Below are 21,687 nucleotides of genomic sequence, written 5' to 3'. Positions count from 1 at the left end.
TGAGGCGTGCTATGTCCTATAGCATTGCATTTTGTGCAACATAATAACTTGACTTCAGCTCTCGCCAAAACCTAGAGCACCCGAGGAGTCCAAACATATGCAGGTCGAGTGAAGAGGAAGCTCTAAATTGTTCATTAAATGTGTTTGTTCATGCACTGAGACAGCAACGAGAAAGGTGAACTAAAAAGTCACACTGGCCTGAAAAACAAACACAGTCACACTCAGTTCCTAGTTGCATACAAATGTGCAGAAGCTTTCAGCACCTGTTTATCTGAACTCCCCTCTACAAGGAGATTAATGGGTAACTGTAACCTCCAAGCAATTATCAGCTTGGGGGTTTTGTCAGTTAAAATTCAGGTTAGAGTTAGGCACAAGTGGCCATTGTCATATACCTTTAGATTACCTGTTAACTGTAATTTCAGGGGTATTTATTCCATATTTCTGAAAGATTCATGTCCACCTGTGCCAGAAAAACCACTGTCCCACACACAAAAAACATAAGTAGAAATTCTCTTGAAGCAATATAGCGAAGGAGCAACAAAGCCAGCTGAGAATTCGAGGGTTCAGCTTTCATTGCTACGGTCGACCACGAGGCAGTGAACCAGAAGGCAGGAAATGGAGACGCTTTTCCACAGTGCAGCACCACCAATCATGTGGCATTTTACACTTGTCACAGACGGTCACAAAGTGGCGGCTGGTGTGTGAAACATTTGCCGAGTTCAGCTTGCGAGTGTGTACACAGCGTGTGGAAGTGCAAAGCGAATGTGCTGCGTCGTGATTTTTTTTTTTTAATAAATGTGCCCTTTTGTCTGTGCGAAACTGTCAGAATTAGATTAGTTTTCCACAGCAAGCATGGCCTTTACACATATACAAACACACTCGAAGATACACATAGACAACTGGGCCCTCATTCACGCACACCAAGAAGACAAAGAAGGACACACACACACACACAGACACACACGGACATTCAGGGATAGACTCTGTGTGTGAGGCCAATTCATTTTGCCACAAGTGGTCCCAGATTGGATCTGGTCAGAGTCCCATTACGCCTCACCTTGTCTGACCTTAAGCTGCCCGACCCCATCCCCCCCCCAACACGCACACACACACTTACAACACACACACACACGTATACGCACAGTCAAATGCACTCTCACACACGCAGGTAGCATCACAAAGACACAGGTCAGGTCATCAGTGCAGACACACACAGACAGACATACCGAGAGTGTTATTGATTGTAACGTTATCTAGATGGGATCATTCCTATTGATTTAGAAAGACGGGTCATTCTGATCAATGCTATCTGCTCATCTGCAGTGTCATTAGAGCAGACCCTGAGTGCCAAAATATCTGGCTATCTTCTTTTCCTCTTAGAAAAGAAGAAGAAATTACTTGTTTGATCTCAGGTATCAACAGCGGCCGATGCTGCCGACGTGCCCCAGAGCAAGGGCATCTATATGTCATCTGGGTTTATCTGTGTTTACACCCTCCGCTCTGCTACAAAGGAGCTGTACTGGACATTAGCTAACAGCTAGTAAAGAGAGATAACAAGAGGAGTGGTTCATAGCACAGCTTCTGTTCTTAATAGACACTTAGAAACCTTCAACGAGTATTTTTGAAATATTCTCGTTTATGCTCGGGACTGAAAACGAAATGGAAAGGAGTAGTAGTAGTGTCCTCGTTCAAGGACTGTAGACAGGAAAAATATTATTTATACCTGGTAAATATCCTTTCTGTGCTTAGTGAAGAAAATCAGTCAAAATCAGTCCTTATACCTTCACTGAAATATGTTTTCATATATTAAAAAATATATCCTAAATACCATGTTCCATTTATTCAGACTGAGAATAATATCAAAATAATCCTTAATTATTTCAATCAGGCACCGGATGCAGCCCTTCAGTTCCTCCTCAATATAAAAGTTTACATTATCTGCAGGGCAGAAGGGGAAAATTATTATGTAGCTCCTCCCACTGTACACCAGCTTTCTTGTCATTGGCTGATCTTCACAAACAGAAGGACAGAACAACTGGTAGAAGGACCTCTGTGCTCAAAGCCAGCGCTGAGTGCAAGAGATATCTCCCCTCTATGACATCATCCAAAAAGACAAAAACAAAAAAACTGCAGAAAACAGTGTTTCATCCACATTATTACATTTGCAGCTTTAATATCATGATCAGTGGAAGTCCACTCAGTCCTTTTGTCGCTCATATTTCTGAGCTATCTTTAAGCATCATAAAGACCAGAAGGATTAGCACTGGCGGTAGATGTGGGCAGCAGAATGGCAGATGTCCCTAATGGCAACCTCCATGGTTCAAGCCCCACATCCTAATGCTGGCAGCACTAATGTTTGCAGACTGTCAGCAGAATTTTAAGTGCTTAGGTTAGTATGCTTTCTGTTTCCAAAAGCCTTAAAAATGTTAAGCTGTGTTGGTTTTCTCATGTCTGAGCTACTTGTTTAGTTGCTTGTGAATAACACAAAAGAAGCCAGAAGTGATGATTAACTGCCAGAAATGCGGCCCATATAGTGACCTATATTCAGTGCCGATAACACCAATTATTGGCCATGGAAAGCATCTCAAACACATCAACATGGCCCACTAAAAGGACATCTTCCATTTCATTATCTTGTAGTGTTTCACTGGAATACAAATAAATATACATTTTCGTGAGATTAGCAAAATCAGGGGAATCACGTGTTTTAAACTCAGATGCTTTGAGTGATCTTTTGGAAGGCCAGCAGCACTTAACAGACAATATCGGGATGTCTTAATTGGATGAAAGCAAAAGTAATTATGCAAAAAGCAGATGATGACCAGATAGGAAAAAAATAATCAGAGGCCACACAGTATCATTGCTTTCTACAGTCTTTGTTTGCTTCAGTGCTTCCTACTTATTATCTTAAATGTGTTTATACCAAATGTAAAAACAGTTTTAAAAAGTTGTTAAATACAGATCATCAAATAGAGAATCTTATTACACGAAAGAAACCGCTTATCCCAAAGCACACTCCAAATAGTCTCACCATTATTAGTTTCCACAACATAAAACCACACAGCTCGTACAGTGTTCGCCTGGAAAATGGTGGAGAATTAAAATGCAATCTGATTACATGTGCTCACAAAATTTTGTTGTCCACTACTACATGTAGGGAGAGTTTAAAAGAGCTGTGTTTCTGTGTGTTAGTCGACTCTCTGACAGACATATTTTTGTGGAGAGATGTTTTTGACAGGAGACTTCTGGAGAGGACATGATTGATATCGGGTCTCTGGCTGGGTCACGGTGACATGTGCTGTTGGTGCTGCATTACCACATGTTTCTCAGAAAACTGGGATGATGGCTGAGGAAAAGTGTTTTTCCTCATCTATAGAAAACTCGAAGCAAATTTCCTGGAAGTGGTGATGTCTGCAAACCCTATTTGGTTTGTTTTTAAAACCTTGGATCAAAAAGAACATTTTCCATCACAGCTTGCATTCAGGGCTAAAGTTTAAATTTAGATTTTGACATATCTCAGCTGTAGTCTTCCACTGTGCGCATCCCTGGGGCAGTTATGACCAGATGTGCCCCTTTTGCCATATTTTTGCACCGCTGCTTCGCAAACTGGGCCCCAGCAGTTTCACTGAGGAGGTCAGTCCTTACATTAACCCACCTCTCCAGTGACAAATCATCCACTTAAATTTGAAACTGCATTTACATTTTTAATCCCAAAGCTTATCAGGTCTTATTACATTCACTTAAAAAATACTGTAAAAGTCAAACTTATACTATCAACGAATAACTTTGATGTTTTTGTACACTCCATAGTCTCTTCCCATCTAACCTGTTATAGCTCCCAATTTTTCCTATTCTCTATGTTTTGCTATGTTCTCTATATATAAATGTACACTTAAGAGCCACTTTATTAGGTACACATTGCTTGAGTAAAGCAAATTTAAACAGTTTGAGATGATCTAAACTTTGTGACACTGAGTATTCTCCTGCTTGAAGCAGCCATCAGAAGGTGGTCAGCAAAAATACTGAGGTAGGCTGGGAATTGAAATGATTCTCAGTTGGTGTTAAGGGGCAAAATGTGCCGAGAAAATATCCCTCACACCATTACACCACCAGCAGCAGCTTGAACTGTTGATACAAAGCTGGATGGGTCCATGCTTTCATGCTGTTTATGCCAAATCCTGAAAAACCAAAACTCATTAGACCAGGCAACATTCTTCCACTCTTATCTTGTCCACTTTTGGAGAGCCCGTGTGAACTGTAGCCTCTTCTGCATACTTCAGCTCAAATGAGTGGTTATTTGAGTTTCTGTTGCTTTCCTATCAGCTTGAAGCAATGTGGTTATTCTTCTCTCACCTCTGATATCAACAAGGCATTTTCACCCAGAGGACTGCTATTCACTGGATATTTTCTCTTTTTCCCACCATTCTCTGTAAACCCTAGAGATAGTTGTTTGGGAAATTCCCATCAGATCAGCAGTTTCTGAAATACGCACACTGTCCCGTCTGGCACCAACAACTGTGCCACACTCAGAGTTGCTTAAATCACCTTTCTTCCCCATTCCAATGCTTAATTTGAATTTCTGTAGGTCATCGTGACAAAAAGGCCATTGAGTGCATGTTTTAGTTTTGTGGCATGACTTCAGGGTATGGTTCACAATGATGCTTGCAATCAAATCTGCATGTTTGTACACATGTATTAATAAATGCATGTATGTTTGAATGTGCATTTTTTTATGTGAAGAAGATTTAAGAAGGAAGGAGATTCAAAGGAAATCAGAATATTTGATCATAAATAAATGTAGAAATCATTAGATACAAATTTGACGACCGTGAAAGGTAATAAGCTGCACACCAGTTTAAACTCCAAAGCAAAATCCTACCTAAATAATCCTACTTAAGTAATTGTCTAAAAGCTTAAACATCCAAATATGCTTAAGACAGCAAAGCACAAGTATTCCTTATGCAGATTCCTATTCACTACATGATTAAATCATAGTATTGAGTCATGAATGTGCACATCTCTTTGATGTTATAGCTGGAGTTCATTTTACTTTGGTGGGTGTTATATATATACTAAAAAAAAGCATCACTTATTAGGACATTTATATTTTAAAATGGTAAATATGTGAACTGGGGTTGATGCCACCAAATAACCCCCACCCCCTGGGCGCATTTAGTGACACATTAACACACACATGCGCTTCTGTAACGATAAATACTTAAAGTCAGTAATTAAATGTTAAAAGATCTTCTTCTAAAATGCTTTAAATGTTCCATTCACTCATGTATTTGCAGTTTCAGTGGTACAACCAGACATCACTGCAGTGATTTCCACTTGATTATCAGTTTTTACTAACTTAGCCCGGCATCACTCCCTGACCTCCAGGTGTCTTTAGTCTGAAACGTTCCCTTGAGTATCGACAAAAATGTTTCAGGATTTATCTCATCTTCCTGCGGCTGCGAGGACACGAGGTTCACACAATGACAGGAGTGAATACCCTCTCTGTTCACGCACACAGTCTCGCTCTATCTCTCTCCCCATCTCATACACACACATTGTAGAGTCGCCTCCAGTCAAGCGTGTCTTATTGGCCTTCTGTTTGACTTCCTACTCGGCTCGGTGTGTGCGTGAGTCTGTGTGGCGGTGTGAGCGATCCAGATGGAGATGGGTTTATAATCACGGGACAGTTGTTGTTTTTATTATTATTTTATCGTTGTTTTTACTGCTCACTAAACTAAGGGAGAAGAGCACAGAGGAGAGGAGAGGAGGGGGAGAACTGAATGCAGGAAAGGATGAATAGAAAGCAGGATTAAAAAAAGCAAAGGAAATAAAATGAGAGAAAAGGAGAATAAACGGGAAAAGATGATGAGAGGAGGAAGGGATATGGAGGAGAGATTGCAGGAGAAGTGTTGGAAGAAGAAGAATCTGAAGGAGAAGAGGGTAGGGAAATAAAGGATGGCAGAGAAGAAAGGAAAACAAGGAGTGTAAAGGTAACAATGGGAGAGGCAGAGAGGAAGCAGGTGAAAGAGGAGAGAAAAGGCAGATAAGAGAAGCGGCATATAATGATGAAAGGTGAGCAGAGAGGAGAAACAGATCAGTTGAAAGCAAGGTTGGAAATGCTTCATCGGAGAGGAGAGGAACAGGTAGAACAAGCTTAAACATGGGTAAATATAAGGAGTAAAAAGATGAGCAGAAGGCAAATTTGCAAAGATTGGGTTTAAACAAGAGAACAAAAAGTGCTGAGGAGTGAAAACAGAAAAAGGAGTAAAAGAAGAACAAAATGAGGGAGAAGTGAGTCGAGATTGATGTAGTGGAGAAATGAAAAGCAGAGGTGAGGAGGAAATGAGAAAAAAGGGTGTAAGATTAGTACATAAGTATAAATGACGGAGGGAGGACACAGATAAGAGGGTGACAAAACCCAAAAAGCCCTGTTAAAACCAAGAGAACAGTAAAGCGAAAGAGAAGAGAGCAAGCAAAGTGCAGAGACATGCAGGAAAAACAAGAGAGAGCAGAGAAGCATCAAAGGTGAGGGCAGAAGCAGCTGAGGAAAAAGCAGCCGCCAGGTTACAAACAAGGGAGGGAAAAAAGAGAGAATGTGGAGAGAGCAAAGGATGAGTCCAGGTTAAGAAGAGGAGGAAGAAATGGTAGCATAAATAGTACATTCCTATCCCATTCAACTAAAGTGGTGCTTGAATCTAAAGGTGTACTCACGCTACCCAAACACGACTATCGCCACTCCCTCACTGGCCCTCACAGACACTGTAATTAATGTTCCAGGCTCGAATTTGCTTCAGTGGTCACTCCCTATATTTTACTTTATCCCTTTTCTCCCAGTTTCCATATCTTCATTACTCTCTATCTCACATAGAGGGATGCTTGTTGTTAAGGTTCATGATTTTATGGATTTTGTGCCTTAATTGGGGCCATTTTTGGACCTGTGTGTGATTTATAGATCTACTATTTAATCAACACACCAATTTTCAGCTGAGCTTCATGAATGCAGCTGAGGAAGCACTGGAGTTGCCCAGGTCCACCCTAACTATGCCCCCGCTTCTCTTATTTATTCTGATTGGTTGCTGAACACTGGTTGTGTGAATATAATCCTGGAGAAGGTGGAGAATGGTGGAGAGCAACTTGCCTCCTCCCTAATTTTCTTCAAAAACATATTTATCCTTTGGTTGTTTTTACAGCTTTGTTTATTAAGTATACGTTGAGTTGGGAGTTACCAGCACGTCCCGAGACAAGCCAAAGCCATAGCATGGCTGGTTTGTTGTTTCCTTCCTCGTTGGTTAGTTTAACCCAGGGTTCCCATCTATTTCTATTTCCATTTGTTCTTTGTAAGTATTATACATCATTAAAAGCTTGTTGAAGAACAGCAGCATTGTTGTATCTGGTATGTTTTGTTTCTTTCAGCCATGAATTTAGGAGCTGTAACACAAACTAACTGGACTTTGGGGTTCAAACGTGCTTGGACACAATACAGATCACCAAGCATGAGTACATCTTTATCTTTGTCTTCATATGACATACCGTCACTGGAATGTTTTGGGGGGCAACCCAAAGAAGAAACTCTTTCTGGAGTAGCACCAATAGCTGAGTTTATTAGCGGAATTTCCAATTTACCAGTAAGTCCTATGATTTTGTTTACTTCCACGCCTCTGCCTGCCTTCAAATAAACAACTTGTCCTTGGAGAGTCCACACCTCTGGGACTTGGTCACTTTTTTACTGAAGTTTCTGTAAAAAATTTAATTTGTGCACATGATATGCGGGCAAAATGTTAAAAATCAACAAGGAGTCCTACAGCAATGAGTACTGTTAAGGTGGCTACTTGCAGTTTTAGGGCATGTGCATATTTTGAAGAATGACTGAAGGATTTATGCATGAGTTCAGAGGAAAAGTGTTTTTGAAACAAGGGGAGAAAATGAGAGGAAACATGAAGAAAGGGAGAGAAAAAACAACACGAGTGAAGACAAAAAAAATGAGTGTGCAAATGTTTTTTCAGACTAGGGGAACGGACTGAAAGATGAGAAGAGACAAGCGAAAGAAGTGAAAAGCAGGACGTGCAAACTTCTCATAGCAACCAAACATTACCTCATTTCAGCGTTTCTTTCTTACTTTTCTCCATCTGCTTTCATTTCCTCTGTCACTTTATCTCTCTCTCTTCGTCCCTCCCACGACATTTGCAGGGTTCATCCAAGTCGCGTTGACGCCCACTCACCTCCAACATGCTACCTCAGTTTCCATGGTAATCGAGTAACGGCCATGCTACATAAATATATACTTTAACATTCAGCACTCCACAACTCATTAAGAACATCTTCGGATGAAAAATTAATCTCTCAGGGTGTTTTTCTTCTTAAAGGGCCACATCGGCTAAATTAAAAGGACTGACAGCACAAAAACCTGTAAGGTCAATGGAAAGGAATGTGACCGGGTCAAGTCATGCAGAATGAACTCGCCATCTTCCGCAGAAGCATTTAATGAAGGCGGAGAATAAAGTCCAGCAATACAGGTTGACACATGTGAAGCAATCCTCTTCTCTGAAATTCACCCTGATAACAGTTATGTGAAAATAAGCCTTTCACGTGTAATTAATATATCACAAACATCGCAGACGGCAGATCAAGCTCTGCAGGCCCCCCGCTGATTATTCCTACACATGATGTTCCTCGTGCTACATGAGCTTTGCCAGGCACCTCTTTTGAGGAAGCCACTCTAATGCCAACATTTCACGTAAATCATGAAGTGTTGGCAAATTATTATTTCCACTTTTGTGTTTTACAAACCTAGCCTTGAGTGTCCAAACCACAAACAAGCAAGTGCACGCTCTTCAAGCAAATCAGAAAGCCCTTTGAGGTACATTCAATTTTAACCCAAGTACCACAAAACAAGTAACTCCAACCTCTTAGGCTGGCAACACAGAGAAATGAAACAGTGCAGGCAGCTCTAAATCACAGCTACTACTAATGACAAATTGGCAGCCTTTCTGAGCCAGCTGCTGCAGTAAGCTGGAGTGTGGTTGGGGCACAGGAAAAGGGCACCGGTCAAATCAGGGATGGTGGAAGGTAGAAGGGTGAAGCACTTAAGAATTGGAGGGTGGGATAAGGTCCAAACGTAGGCACCAATCAGATGCGTGGGTCTACACATGGTAATCGGTATACAACAAAGTTAAACCAAAACCAAGGGGAACGAGTGCAGCAACCCTGGGCTACAAAACACATCTATACTACTTCTCTTCTCTTCAAACTGAAACTTGAAACTGAACCAATCCTTTTCATCTATGACCTGTTTCAAGTCATCTGAATTTTGCTTTGAGCTGAAGTGACCATACCCTAGCACACTTCTTTTCTCTACAAGTAGTGCTAATAAAAAAAAAATAAGCAAAATGGAAAATTAGAAGTTGTGTTGTGAAAAACTCTGAAGTGTCATCTTACTGGACTTTCTAGCAAGATTGTATACAAGAATTGTTTTATACTATCCCTTTGCTGACGAGAACTAAATAAAAGCAATTATTCTTGACTGAGAACAATAAGAGACATGAAAATTAATCCATGATGGGGGAGGCTCAAACTAGTGACATTAGGGGGTGTAGGCGATGCCTGTGACAGTACAGGCAACAATAAGAGCAGCTATAAAGAAAATTAATGTGTGTTTAAATTAAACAGGTAACAGCTGGTAATCCGGTTGTTCAGTCTGACGTCACTAGCCGTGTCTGGACCTAAACTCCGCTGCAGGTACATATATCAGACGATCACTATGGCATTACTGAGAGTTGAAAAACTGTCTAAAGTCTTTCATCTTTAATAAAATGATCAGCGTTCTGCTCTACCAGGTGTAACAACTGAGTTTAACATCCAGGCATCCATGAAAACGGAATTTATGACATTTAACGGAGTTAGAAGTTAGCAGGGAGTTAGCTCGCTAGCTTCTATCTAAATATAGCATGTCCTGACTGCGGGGTTTTGGAAACAAATTAAAATGTACAGCTCTGTTATCACTTCCAGCATAAATGAAGACAGAAAACTAAACAGCAGTGACTTTTGTAGGGTTACTGAAGTTGGGCTAGCTGGTATATAAAGATGTGCTACGTGACTGCTAGCGACACAGCTATGTTAGCATAATATAAACAAGCTAACTTTTTTTCCACTCGATAAAAGTTAACGTGAGTGTTCTCGGTGGTCAGGAACAAATGTAATCGCATGGCAGGATGCTGTAAAAGGACCAAACTTCAGCCAGGAGAACAACTGAGATAATCCATCCACAATATGAGGTTAGTCATTCATATACTGCTGCATGGGCTCCCATATGGAAAAGATATATATAAATCTTATAAAGTTTGTATCTGTCTTGTGTGAAACTTGTATGAAAAGCATACAAGAGTGAAAACAGATATAAGATCCCTTGAAAAATTATATAATGAAACTTGTATGTTTTGGATACTTACTAAAACAATGTATGAAAGTAATGCGAAAGTGGCCACTTTCATGAGTAAATCATGTAAGCCTTATATGATTTACTCATGAAAGTGGCCACTTTCATGAGTAATCACATATAAGTTTTTACTATTTCTTTTCCGTATGGGCTGGGCTGTAGTTACATCCTAAGGTTTTAAAAACTGAGCTTAAATAAATGATTAGCGGTAATAAAAGCCGAGGGAGGTCACTGACTGTTTTAGGAGCTTTTTGAGATCAAATAGAAGAAAATACATAACATTAAACATGTTAACAACACAAAAGCCATATTAAACACAGACTACTTTAGGCCCGGAAGTAGGATTCGTCGCGTCATCACTGAACAACCGGATAGTCATCTGGGTAGATGGGAGGACTTTGGGTGGCAACCACTTTGTAATCCAGTATAATGGTACAAATGCACACAAGGATAAATGTATAGTAGTGTTTGCAGAATCTGAGATCTATAATAATCAATAAATAGAAATATGATCCACAACTAGTAGCTATCAGAGAGACCCCCTCTCCAGACCCACATCTCTTCCACTACCTCTAAAATCTCAGTGGATTTCTCCAGATGTTTCCCCTTGTCTTTCTACAAAGCATGCTCCTGAAGATTGTGCTCTTCATTCATTCATAGTTCAGTGGGAACCTACTTTAGTTACAGTGTGTGGATGGAACAACACCATATATGCTTGAATCTCTGCAGTTGGCTACATGTAGAGAGGCTCCAGCTTTATTTGAAGGGAAGGATTTAATGGGGATGAGATTAGATTCACCAACATTTCATAGAACATTTCAAAGTTTGTGGACTTTGCAAATCATGTCTTTCCAAAGTTGATCTGTCACAGAGTGTCTTGGATTGTAAGCTAAAACATATTAAAACCAAGAGATGGAAAACTAACAACAAAATGTTTTAAGAAAATAGAAGAAAATAGAAACTTCTTTCACTTTTTTGTGTTTTTCTATGTGCACTACCATCAAAGTTGGATCATGTTTATACAATAAGGATGCTGTAATCACAGGTGTTGCTGCTTCTTTAGAGATGCACATTTACGCACCCCAAGCATGGATTTCCACTTTGTGTGAAATGCTGCATTTTATTTTTAGCAGGAGGAAGACAACTTGCTCCGCAACAGTGCACTTGTTGTGCTTTAGTACATTGTGTAATCAGAATCAGAATCAGAATACTTTATTGATCCCTGGGAGAAATTATTTTTTTGTTACAGTGCTCCATTATAAACCAACATAAACCAACATTAACAAGACAGACAATACGCTAACTAAGAATAACTACCCTTTAGTGGTTTTTCATTGCAAAACACTCACCTGTTTTTACTTAATCAAAAATTTACAGCATGTAATTCTTGGCAAAACTGTAACTTAAACTCAAAATTTCGCTCATACTTTACACACACCTGATCAATAAAAGCCACTATATTAAATAATTGCGTATTTGTGAATCTCTCTTGAGAAACTAGTGGTTCAAAGCTGCATTTTTATCAATTTTTCATTTTTTCCAACTTGTGTCTTTTTAATAAGACAAATTCCTTTAGTTAATTCAATGTCGTAATCAGAAGATGTAATTCAAAATTGAGAAATGCAAGGTCTGCATCTTTTTTTTTTTTTAGCACCTGTGAAGCCTGCATTGACTGAGTCTGCTTTTGCTTCTGAAATACCAGCCACGTGTCTGAGAAATTATATTCATACAGACTGCAATCTCACAATGTGAAATGTTCTGTTAAATGGTGAAATTTGCTTATTTAAATTCCTGCACAGCCTATGGCTCATACACCGTTCAGATCAAATGAGTGTGTGCATGTAAACACGAAGGTGTATGAAAACCATATCACATGTCAGCACTTGGGAAATCTTCAGTTGGAACGATTTCAATCAAAATGAAAAAAACTGCGCACATGGAAACCGCTGGCAGCGATGCAGTTCATACATGTGATGCATCATTCATTCATTCAAAAAGAATCTAATTGTTGCCTCTGAACATAATCCAGCCCAAATGTGAAAAGAATTTAGTTACACGGGAATGCAATTTCAAGACGACAGACTGCATCTAAGGCAAAACAAAAAAGCTGGCATGTAAATTTTAACAGAAGCAGACAGAAACAAAGTTTCATCCTGAGGAGTTGTTGAAATAATTATTAGATATTTTAGCTGAGCGGGAATCAGCTTGGAAACTTCTTGATGTCCCACATGCACAAAAAAGCAAAAAAGCAGCAACTTGTTGGTTCGGACAAGTAGTCAGTAGTGCACACACATACTCGTACATACACTGCACTGTCACATAAACCCACTCATGCATGTAGAGCAAAAATACGTTCTCTCTCTCACACACACACACACACACACACTTGCACTCTATCTCTCCCTTTGGAGCAGATGGCTCCACAGTCATAGCTGATGTTTCACACATCAATGAAGCACACCATGTACTCACAACTACCGAATACACAAACTCACGCATCACACATACTCATGCCATGCAAGTCACAACAGCTGAACGCACTCACACAGATCATACTTGCACACGCAGACACATGTAACCCTTTGAAACCCAGATGAACTTGGAACGGTTAAACACACACATGCACGGACGCAGTCACACACACACACTCACACACGCACAAATCATGCACGCAGCGTCCTCCTCTGTGATAATTTATGGAGCGTGGAGCCACGTTGTTGGAGAATTAGCTCAAATCTTATAGCGCGCACACATAAAACACACAGGTTTAAAGCGTTAACAGCTGAGAGGCAGTGGGTTATGGTGTAGTATTGTCCTGGGTGTTGTTAGGCCTGATGTGAAATAGCCGATAGCACCAAAAGAGTATACTGCTCAATAACCCAGCGGCTCAAGGACATTATTGCTTTTATAAGATAGTCGGCAGCACCTGTGGTTTTAACTGAAAACACTCGGCACTAAATGCAGACTTCTGATGAAGAAAATAAAACAATCCAGAGTTAAGGAGCTATGCTGCTGGAGCTCCGGGGCAAAACGCTGTCACATCCTCAGCGGCAACTTCGGACAAAACAAAAAAACAAAGACTCAAAAGGAAGTTCATGTCAACCTTTTTTGCCAAGTGGGGTGCAGAAAAGAAGCGTTACTTAACTTCCGGGAATCAATGTTTCTATAGCAACATAACGCCGGCCTCGCTGATATTGGGAAAGGTGTGAAAAATTCCCCGACAGCTGGGCAATCATAAATTAATGTCACCGTGGTGTCGTTGTCATGCCAGCAAAAGCACACATTTAAAACACGAGCAGACACACGCATGATGAAGGACAGAAAATCGATATGCATGTACACCTGTTGAATGATTTCAAATGTTGCTTTAGGACCTTCATGGACGGCATGAATAGTAACACAGAGCGAAACACAGGCGGCAGGCCCAAATATCTTTGGCACCTTAAAGCAATTAAGGTACAGAAAAACATTTGATTCAAGGTGTTAGAGTGATTTGTTTTCCTTTGAAGAGGAGCGAAGTGGGTGATATCAGCATGCAATGTGAGATGTGTTTTCTCTCTGCAGCAGGGAAACGCTCACCTGTCGGACACAAAGGTGTCAAACATCTGAGGAAATTAGACTAAAATGCTGTTTATTATAAGCATTACACAAGGTTTGAATTTTGCATAATAGTTTCAGGTGTTTCTTACATGATAGATGCCTGTAATCAAGGTACTTTTATGCAATAAAGTTAGATGCCTGATATGCCTATGATCATTTTTTAGGGCTTTGGAACATTTTACCACAGTTTCAAAATATTTTTAAATACTCATTTGACTTGAGAAAATAATCTCACCAAAAGGTCAAATGTGATTAAAAGCTCCAGATGGACCTCATAGTGAGATTGTTTTCATAGCGGCTGTTTCCATGCGCAACATTGAACTTTGAACCTCAATTTTGAGCCAGCATGGGCACGATGTCCTTAAAGAGGTTGGAAAAAATTTAATTAAAGTCTTGCATTTTCATGACATCTGAGAAAGTCCATCTGCTGGCGATAATGATTGAAAGAACAAGAAGAGAGGGATGCTGCTATAGCTCACCTTGTTCAGCAGGCGACCCATGTTCCACCTTGCCGTATGGTGTCCTGAATTTGAGTGCTCTTTAAACCATTTCAGACATGTTGATCCTTTGGAGTCTTTCTCTCTCTACTGTCCTCATGAATAAAAGCTTAACATGCCCAAAAAATAATAAAATATTTCAAAAAGAAGTTACTGATCGGGGTGGATAAAAATGCATGCTGGTAATGTAGCATGGATAAAATAAAAACATGGTATAGTCAGCCTGGAGGTACAGAGCTAGGCTAGCTGTTTCGCTCCTAAGCTATGCTAATATATGCTAATATTTACTGGACAGATCCTCTCATCTCAACCTTTATCCAAAATGTTACTCGCTAGCCAGTTCTCAAGAAAGAGGTGTGGCAAGGCAAAAGAAGGAAGCCATTGTAGGGCTGGATTCAAACCTTTTTTAAACAATGGGAGATAAGTCTTGATCTGTACTCTCATTCAAGATGTATGCTCCTACATCTCTGTAGCTCTCTGGCAACGCAAGGAGATACACTATGTAAAATAAACCTATACAGAAGCTACGGAAACACACTCGCATGTTGCCATGGTGTCTTTGTAGTTGCCCAGTGGCAATAACACTAGCATGCTGCTTAGTTGAAAAGTTGGCTTGAACAGAAATAGAAACAACCACAGAGTTTAACATTAAGAGGAAGAAGCACAAAAAACATCAAAGATCAAAAAACCCTCTATGAGAAGCACTCACATCTCTACAAAACATTCTTTATGACCTCCATCTTCTCTTTAAGCTGACGGATCAACAACTGCACAAACATAAAGTAGACAACATCGCTGCTTGTTTGATATATTTCTGACACTTCTCTCTGGTGACAGTACACAGCTACAACATCTATATGTGGATTTACAAAGGTCTGTGTTGCACCTAAAGACTACCAATGCACTACCACGCCATGCCCATTTTTCCCCACCAGACCTGAGGACACCTACTCTACTGGGCATTTTAGCAGATGCTAATATGTGTCTGTCTGTCTGTCTGTGGACAGATGTCTTCACCACAGTAGCAACTCAGCCATGCAAAATGCACTCTTAAAACTTTACAGGTGTGTAGCTGTCATCAGATTGTGTCCAAAGATGGGTGATAACTGGATAACTGTACTGTATTGTAATGTAATTGATATGACCAACACTGAGAAAAGGTTATGTTGAGTAATTCAAACTGTTTAAGGTAACTTTTTGATCATGCTTTACAAAAAAAATGCTAAAAATATCGTTCGCTAAACGAGGAGTCAAGTTGAGTCATTTGAGTTGAGGGAAAGTCATCCATCCTACTGATCCCAACACTATTTTGGCGTCAGACTCTGCTGCCTATTTCTGCCCATGTCTCTCTCATGCAATTCTTTTGTGCTGGCGCAAACATATCGCTCTCATTTTCTGTGCACAGGCCATGTTATTTGAATTTTTAAAACCTCATCATTTCATGCAATTTCATCAGACCTGGCTGTGCTAAAGAACTTGAGGATAAAATTAGCTTGGGTATATGAGGATCCAAGGTGACTGGTGATAGTCATGTGTGGTTGTTTGCCAATTAAAACTCTTGATATAGCTTTCTATTCCTGGATTACGTGACGAACAGAGTTGAATACGTGCCTCTGAAATGCCACCGTTTGCTTGTGTGGGTAATTAAAGAACATTTTATTTATGGTACTCTGTTAGCAGTGGAAAGTTTACCTTATGTTTTCTTAGTTGGATATCATTTAACAAGTCTGAAAGCTCTAACTTGTTGAAGGTGCTATAACAGCTTCATTAGTTTGTCATCTATTTAATGAAGCACAATAATTAATGTGTTAGAAGTAAGTGATCGTCTTTTTTTCTTTGCTTTTTATGACAGTCTTTAATGAGAAATGTGGCTTCAGTGATGAAGTTAGTTAGAAAAGAGTTGGAAATAGGCCCTGTCAAGAAGATAACTTAACAATATATATATAAGAATATATATATATATATAAATAAATATATGAACTTCATTTCAACATGATTAAACATTAAAACCGCTGACAGCTGAAGTGAATAAAATTGATCATCTCATTACAACACAATCTTCTCCTGGGAAACCCTTAGTCCTGACATTCATGTGGCACATACCACCCAGCTAAGCATTTTTTCAGACCAGGCATGCCCCCCCATCTCCCCACTGTGAACAGATATTACAGTGTATGTTCAACTGTAGTACATTTCATCCTTTGTCCTGTTCTATCCAAATATTCAACACATTTCACCAAAAATGCACAGCTCAAACAGAACTCCTGCATTACTGATTAAGAGATAGAATGACAACTGAAGTGAAAGTTAGTTGCTTTAATAGTTAGTGGACTGAAAGAAGTACACCAATATAGAACCAAAAGTTAGGAAAATAACATTCAAATGAAACAGAATATATTTCTCCATCACATGACTTATGCCACTTCGATAACCTGCACAGTATCTGTTTATTTTTAAGATAGATATATCCAGATTTCAAACTGCTTCTCAGTACAGTGTAGTAATATTTTTAAAATAAACATCCTATTTCTATAAACTGTGCTGCCAGACTATGGGTTTAAAGCCCAGAGTTTTTGTCTGCATGGAGGATCCAAATGAAAAAAACAGCAGACAAACTTTGATGTCAATCTGTTTGAGACTTAATTTGAAGTTCCTAAAAATTGGTCTATTTAGCATGAGCCAGAAATAAAACCCAAACCTAACCCTAACTCTAACCTTAGATGGATCACCAGAGACCCCCTGGATGTAAAGAGGTTAATAGGGACTAAAGTCACAGCAGCTATTTTTTAATGAGTAGTAAGAGGTTAAGCAAAGGTTAGTTGCTTAATTTGTTTAATGTATTATTTGTCTTTTACTCTACTATATATTGTAAGATAAAGACACTACAATATTAGAAGGGGAACCATAAAACTATGACGAGCCCTTATGGGCAACAACTTAGAAATAGTGAGGAGGAAGAACTCTCTTTCAAACAGGAAGAGCCCAGGCGCAGGGAGGAGCGGCTGCAATAGCGCAAATGATTGGATTATGAGGGGAAACTGGAGATAAAGACAGCACGGAGAGACCACAAACAACAAACTAAACGTCATGTTTGCTAGATGATCTTTCTGTTGGATTTCACCGAACATCAACAGTGAGTCAAGGTTCAGACGATACTTAATTAACAACAACACATACGCAGCATTTAACAGAGATAACATTTCTCTCTTCCTTTGTTCTGTTCCTCTGTTTCCTGGCCAAATTAACAGGTCTTGGATCAGCCTATCTACTGAACCCACAGTCATTGATTTTCCACTTTCACTCACTATTCAGAACTAAAAAAACAACATTAGTATCTCCTAACCATGACCATAATTATCCTTGAAGTCAGTCAAGTGTTTATTATCGTCACCGTATCATCAAAAATCCCCTTACTTTGAAAACCTGTGATCTTTTTCTAGCCTAACCAAAGCTCAGTCACAGCAGGGTGAAATCACAAGACACAGTCGCAGTTTTTTTAGGACACTAAGAAATAACTTGTCGAGTTCTTAAGAAACACTGACAGATTCAGCAAGCAGAAATCCCCAAAAGATAAACACTCAGGCTTTGTTTTTCCTGTTGTTTTTTCCTCACTCTGTTTTTAGGAAATTTGGAAGATATAGCATTGCTGATAAAAGTGTTTGATAAGAAATCACTTCTTTATATCACTCAAGTTAATATAGAGCGTAAACACACACAAAAAGGGTGGTTGGGGGGGTGTTTGGAGGCGATGGTACAAAAATTTAATTAAGGGCTTTAATATTAATGCTTCATTACATGCTGGTGCAGTGTGCATGGACTTAAATCCACTTTAATTTTAACAACTTAGGCTGTGCATTGTTGCTTTTTTATTAAAAACACAATAACACAATCCACAGTGCTTTGGCTGCACAGCGCTCCACCGCTGCTGTGGGCTCTGTTGTGCTCTCTAGTTAATTGCACGCTAAGTCAAATGCATTGTTGATTTTCTGTTGTCCAGCCGGGCTCTCCTGAAGACTTATAACCCTATCATTTCACCATGACAAGCCATCGTCATTTATGATCAATGGCTGTTATTAAAAGTATTGACACAGGTGAAATATGATCTAACAGTCCTATCACATGATAGAGATGGAGTAGAGATTTAAAATGACTTCTTTATCAGCAGAACGCTGGCTTTTAATTGATTTGTAATGGCCAATGTACAGCTCCCATCAGCGCTTTTGCTGATAGAACATAAAATCAGCCATGTTTTGCCATGCCAGGGTTAAGCGTGAAACTTTTGATTGATTTAAAATGATAGACTAATTTTATTTCTTCTAAACCTTGCAGCAAGTGTTTTATGCCTAATGAGCTTACTGTAGTTCTGCCCTTACACAACCTCTTGACGTCTCATGTGATGTGTCTCTTTGAAGCCTGTTGGAATCTTTGGTGCATCTCTACAAGGACTCTCTGTAATTATGTTTGCCTGCAACAGTCAGCACGAATGAAGTACAAGGTTTAGTCTGAGTTAAGAGAACTAGAAAAAAAAGTCAAGACGCGTGTGACTCATCTGGTCGGGTCGAAGCATCCCACACAGTTTCATGACACCACAGTCGTTCTGAATAACTAATTTTCATTCAGGTTTTAATAAAATGCAGCGAGGGGTTTTTAATTTGTCTCTAAATGTTATCTGACTTTATTTTTAGATACTCCCCACTTCATTAACATAAGGAGGCTTGTGATAAGAAGATAAAGGTGAAATTTACACTACAAGATGTGCAGAAAACTGCGTGAAAATGATCCAAGTGCATGTGTTTGAAACAGAGTGCTGTTGTAAAAGCGCTGAAGTGGCGTGTCAAACTAAGGATAAATGCAAATGTAAAGAGAGAACACCTACCTGACTTTTTAACTGAACTCAATCAGTAAACACTTGAAAGGTTAAAAGGGAAAAAAAAATCTAATCCTGGGCATGTTTAAGCACGGACTCGGAGCCAGAGAAGCTCTTAGTGCAACAGACGGGGACCCGCACCAGCCTCCCCACCCCCATCTGGATCTTTCTGCCTCCAATACCGAGTCAATTAACCTAATGGAAGTGGCAATTAATTAACTCTACAAACACTATGATTAAGGAGCTGACAATCAAGTGAGTGGGAGTGGTTTAACTAATGATAATTTAGAGGTAATGATTTCCTGGACGTGTTTGTTGCAGGAAAGTTAAAACACTAATAGCTACACATCTGAACTCTGGATTAAACTGGATTTATGCCAATTAAATGTAGACAGAATCTAACTAACCTCCCGCCACCAAAAAGCCTCGAGTTCAAATACCAGAAAGACTCCAATAGTCTGGACGTCAAACACAGTTACACTTATGTGACTTTTTTCCCTTCTTTTCTGCAAACTCTGCATCTATAAAAGAAGTAACTGTTTGGTCTTACCGTGTTTCTTTGGCCATTGGTTCCTATTGGTCCTCTGAACACCCCCTTGATGCTCCTCAGCTGTCCGTCACGCAGGTGGGTGGAACTGATCACAATGTAGTAGCACGCCATTGGATATACTTCTCTTTCATGCAGTTAAATATCTATCTATAACTCTCTTGATCTATCTGGACTTTGCCAAAAAAAAACCCTTGAAAACTGCTTCCTCTCCTTCTTCTGATGTTGTACTACTCAACTCTCTCCGCACTTCATCTCCCCTCCTAGGTTTTATCAAGAAGAGGAGGGACAGAGGAAATAAAAAAGAAGAAAGGATGAGCGCAGTTTCCCTTCCCTCTGCTGCTCTGATTTATTCTCTCTCTTCTCTAAGTTTTTGCCAGTGACTCTTTAACTCTGCATTCTCCTGCTCATTTCCCCTCAGCTTCTGTCTCTTCTTAAATATTTCACCCTCTGCTCCCCTTTCTTTCCACTCTTATCCTCCTGTCCTTCTCTAAATGTTTTTTTAATTCTTCTCCCTTTCTTTTCTAAATTTGCCTTCCGCTAGATGCCCCTGTCTCCTCTTAAATATTTCTCTTTAAGTCTCCTTCTCTCCAGATGTTTTGCTCAAATCTTTCATTAATCAATCTTTCCCTGTCATTGACTCCCTCTCTCGCTCGCTCTCTCTCTCTTTTTCTCGCTGAGTCTAAATTTCTTCCCGAAATCTCAGCCGCTTATTGATCAGTCTTGCAGTTCCTTTAACTATCTCCCGTCCGTTCTCCTCACTCCACAATCTCTCTAGCCCCTTTTGTTTTCCCTCCCTCTTTGTCTCTGTATCTCTGTAAGTGGCTGGGAGGGATACTTTTTCCCCCTCCTGTTACTATCTCAGCATCTCCTCTGTCTCTGTCTTTGCCCCTCTTTTTGCTCTCTGCCTCCTTGTTAGTGTGGAGAAGAAGTACTCAGTCTTCTCCTCCCTCTCTTTCTCTTTCTGTCAGAGCAAGCGTGCAGCCTCCTCTCAGATGCTCCTCTCCTCTGCTGCGCTGCATGTGTTCACTCTCCTCCCTCCCTCTATCTCCCTCTCTCCGCTGATCTCTTGCTCTGTGGCCAGCAGAGTGGTTTGCTCCTCAGTTACCCGCGGTTACCATCTGCCCTTTTAACACATGGAGTGCTGACGCTTGCTCTCTACTCCCTCCCTCCCCATTTCTCTCCATCCATCCCTCCCTCCCTCCCAACATTTCCCTCCCTCTCTCTCTCTGCCTCTCCTCTTGCTGTCTTTCTTCTCTCTTTAATCATCTCCTTCTCTCCCTCCTTCTCGCGCTCTCTCAAGCCAAAGGAGACAAGCTCCACCTACTGGTAAGCAGGAAACGCACAGACAGGAAAGACGGAGGAATAGAGCTTAAAAGAAAGTGAAACAAATGAATGTGTTATTTTTTTCACCCTTAGTGCCTTTGAATTAACTGGGTGGATTAAAACTTGATAGTAAAACTGAACCATGTAGTGATTTAGTGTCTTTCTTAACATGCATGTCAGAGCAAAATCATCTTCCCCAGGGGAATTTTAATCATTATGAAAAAAAGAAAACCCACACAATTAAGTTCCCAAATGATGTGCAGAAATTCAAGTATAAAGGATCTGTAGATGTCACAGGTGTTGCCACGTTTATGTGGAGGCTGGGGTGGATGGCTGGGTTTAGAAAACACAGCCAGAACTAATAACTGCTTCACAAACCACAATCTTTCTCTGCAGCCACTAGGAGGACACCTCTAGG

The 21,687-nt window shown here is 40.0% G+C and overlaps 1 protein-coding gene across 1 annotated transcript in view; it reads right to left on the bottom strand.

Annotated features, from left to right (window-relative positions):
* Nucleotides 1-21,002, bottom strand: part of LOC120734968 — a 72,544-nt gene extending 51,542 nt beyond the window's left edge. The window contains exon 1 of the mRNA XM_040034100.1: nucleotides 19,947-21,002. Coding sequence (XP_039890034.1) covers nucleotides 19,947-20,057 — 111 coding nt within the window. The 5' untranslated portion in view covers nucleotides 20,058-21,002. The remainder of the gene's footprint in view (nucleotides 1-19,946) is intronic.
* Between the last annotated feature and the right edge of the window lie 685 nt (nucleotides 21,003-21,687).

Source organism: Simochromis diagramma, unplaced genomic scaffold, assembly GCF_900408965.1.
Source record: "Simochromis diagramma unplaced genomic scaffold, fSimDia1.1 OVJJ01000176.1, whole genome shotgun sequence".
Lineage (NCBI taxonomy): Eukaryota > Metazoa > Chordata > Actinopteri > Cichliformes > Cichlidae > Simochromis > Simochromis diagramma.
This window is presented reverse-complemented; position numbering and strand designations above follow the sequence as displayed.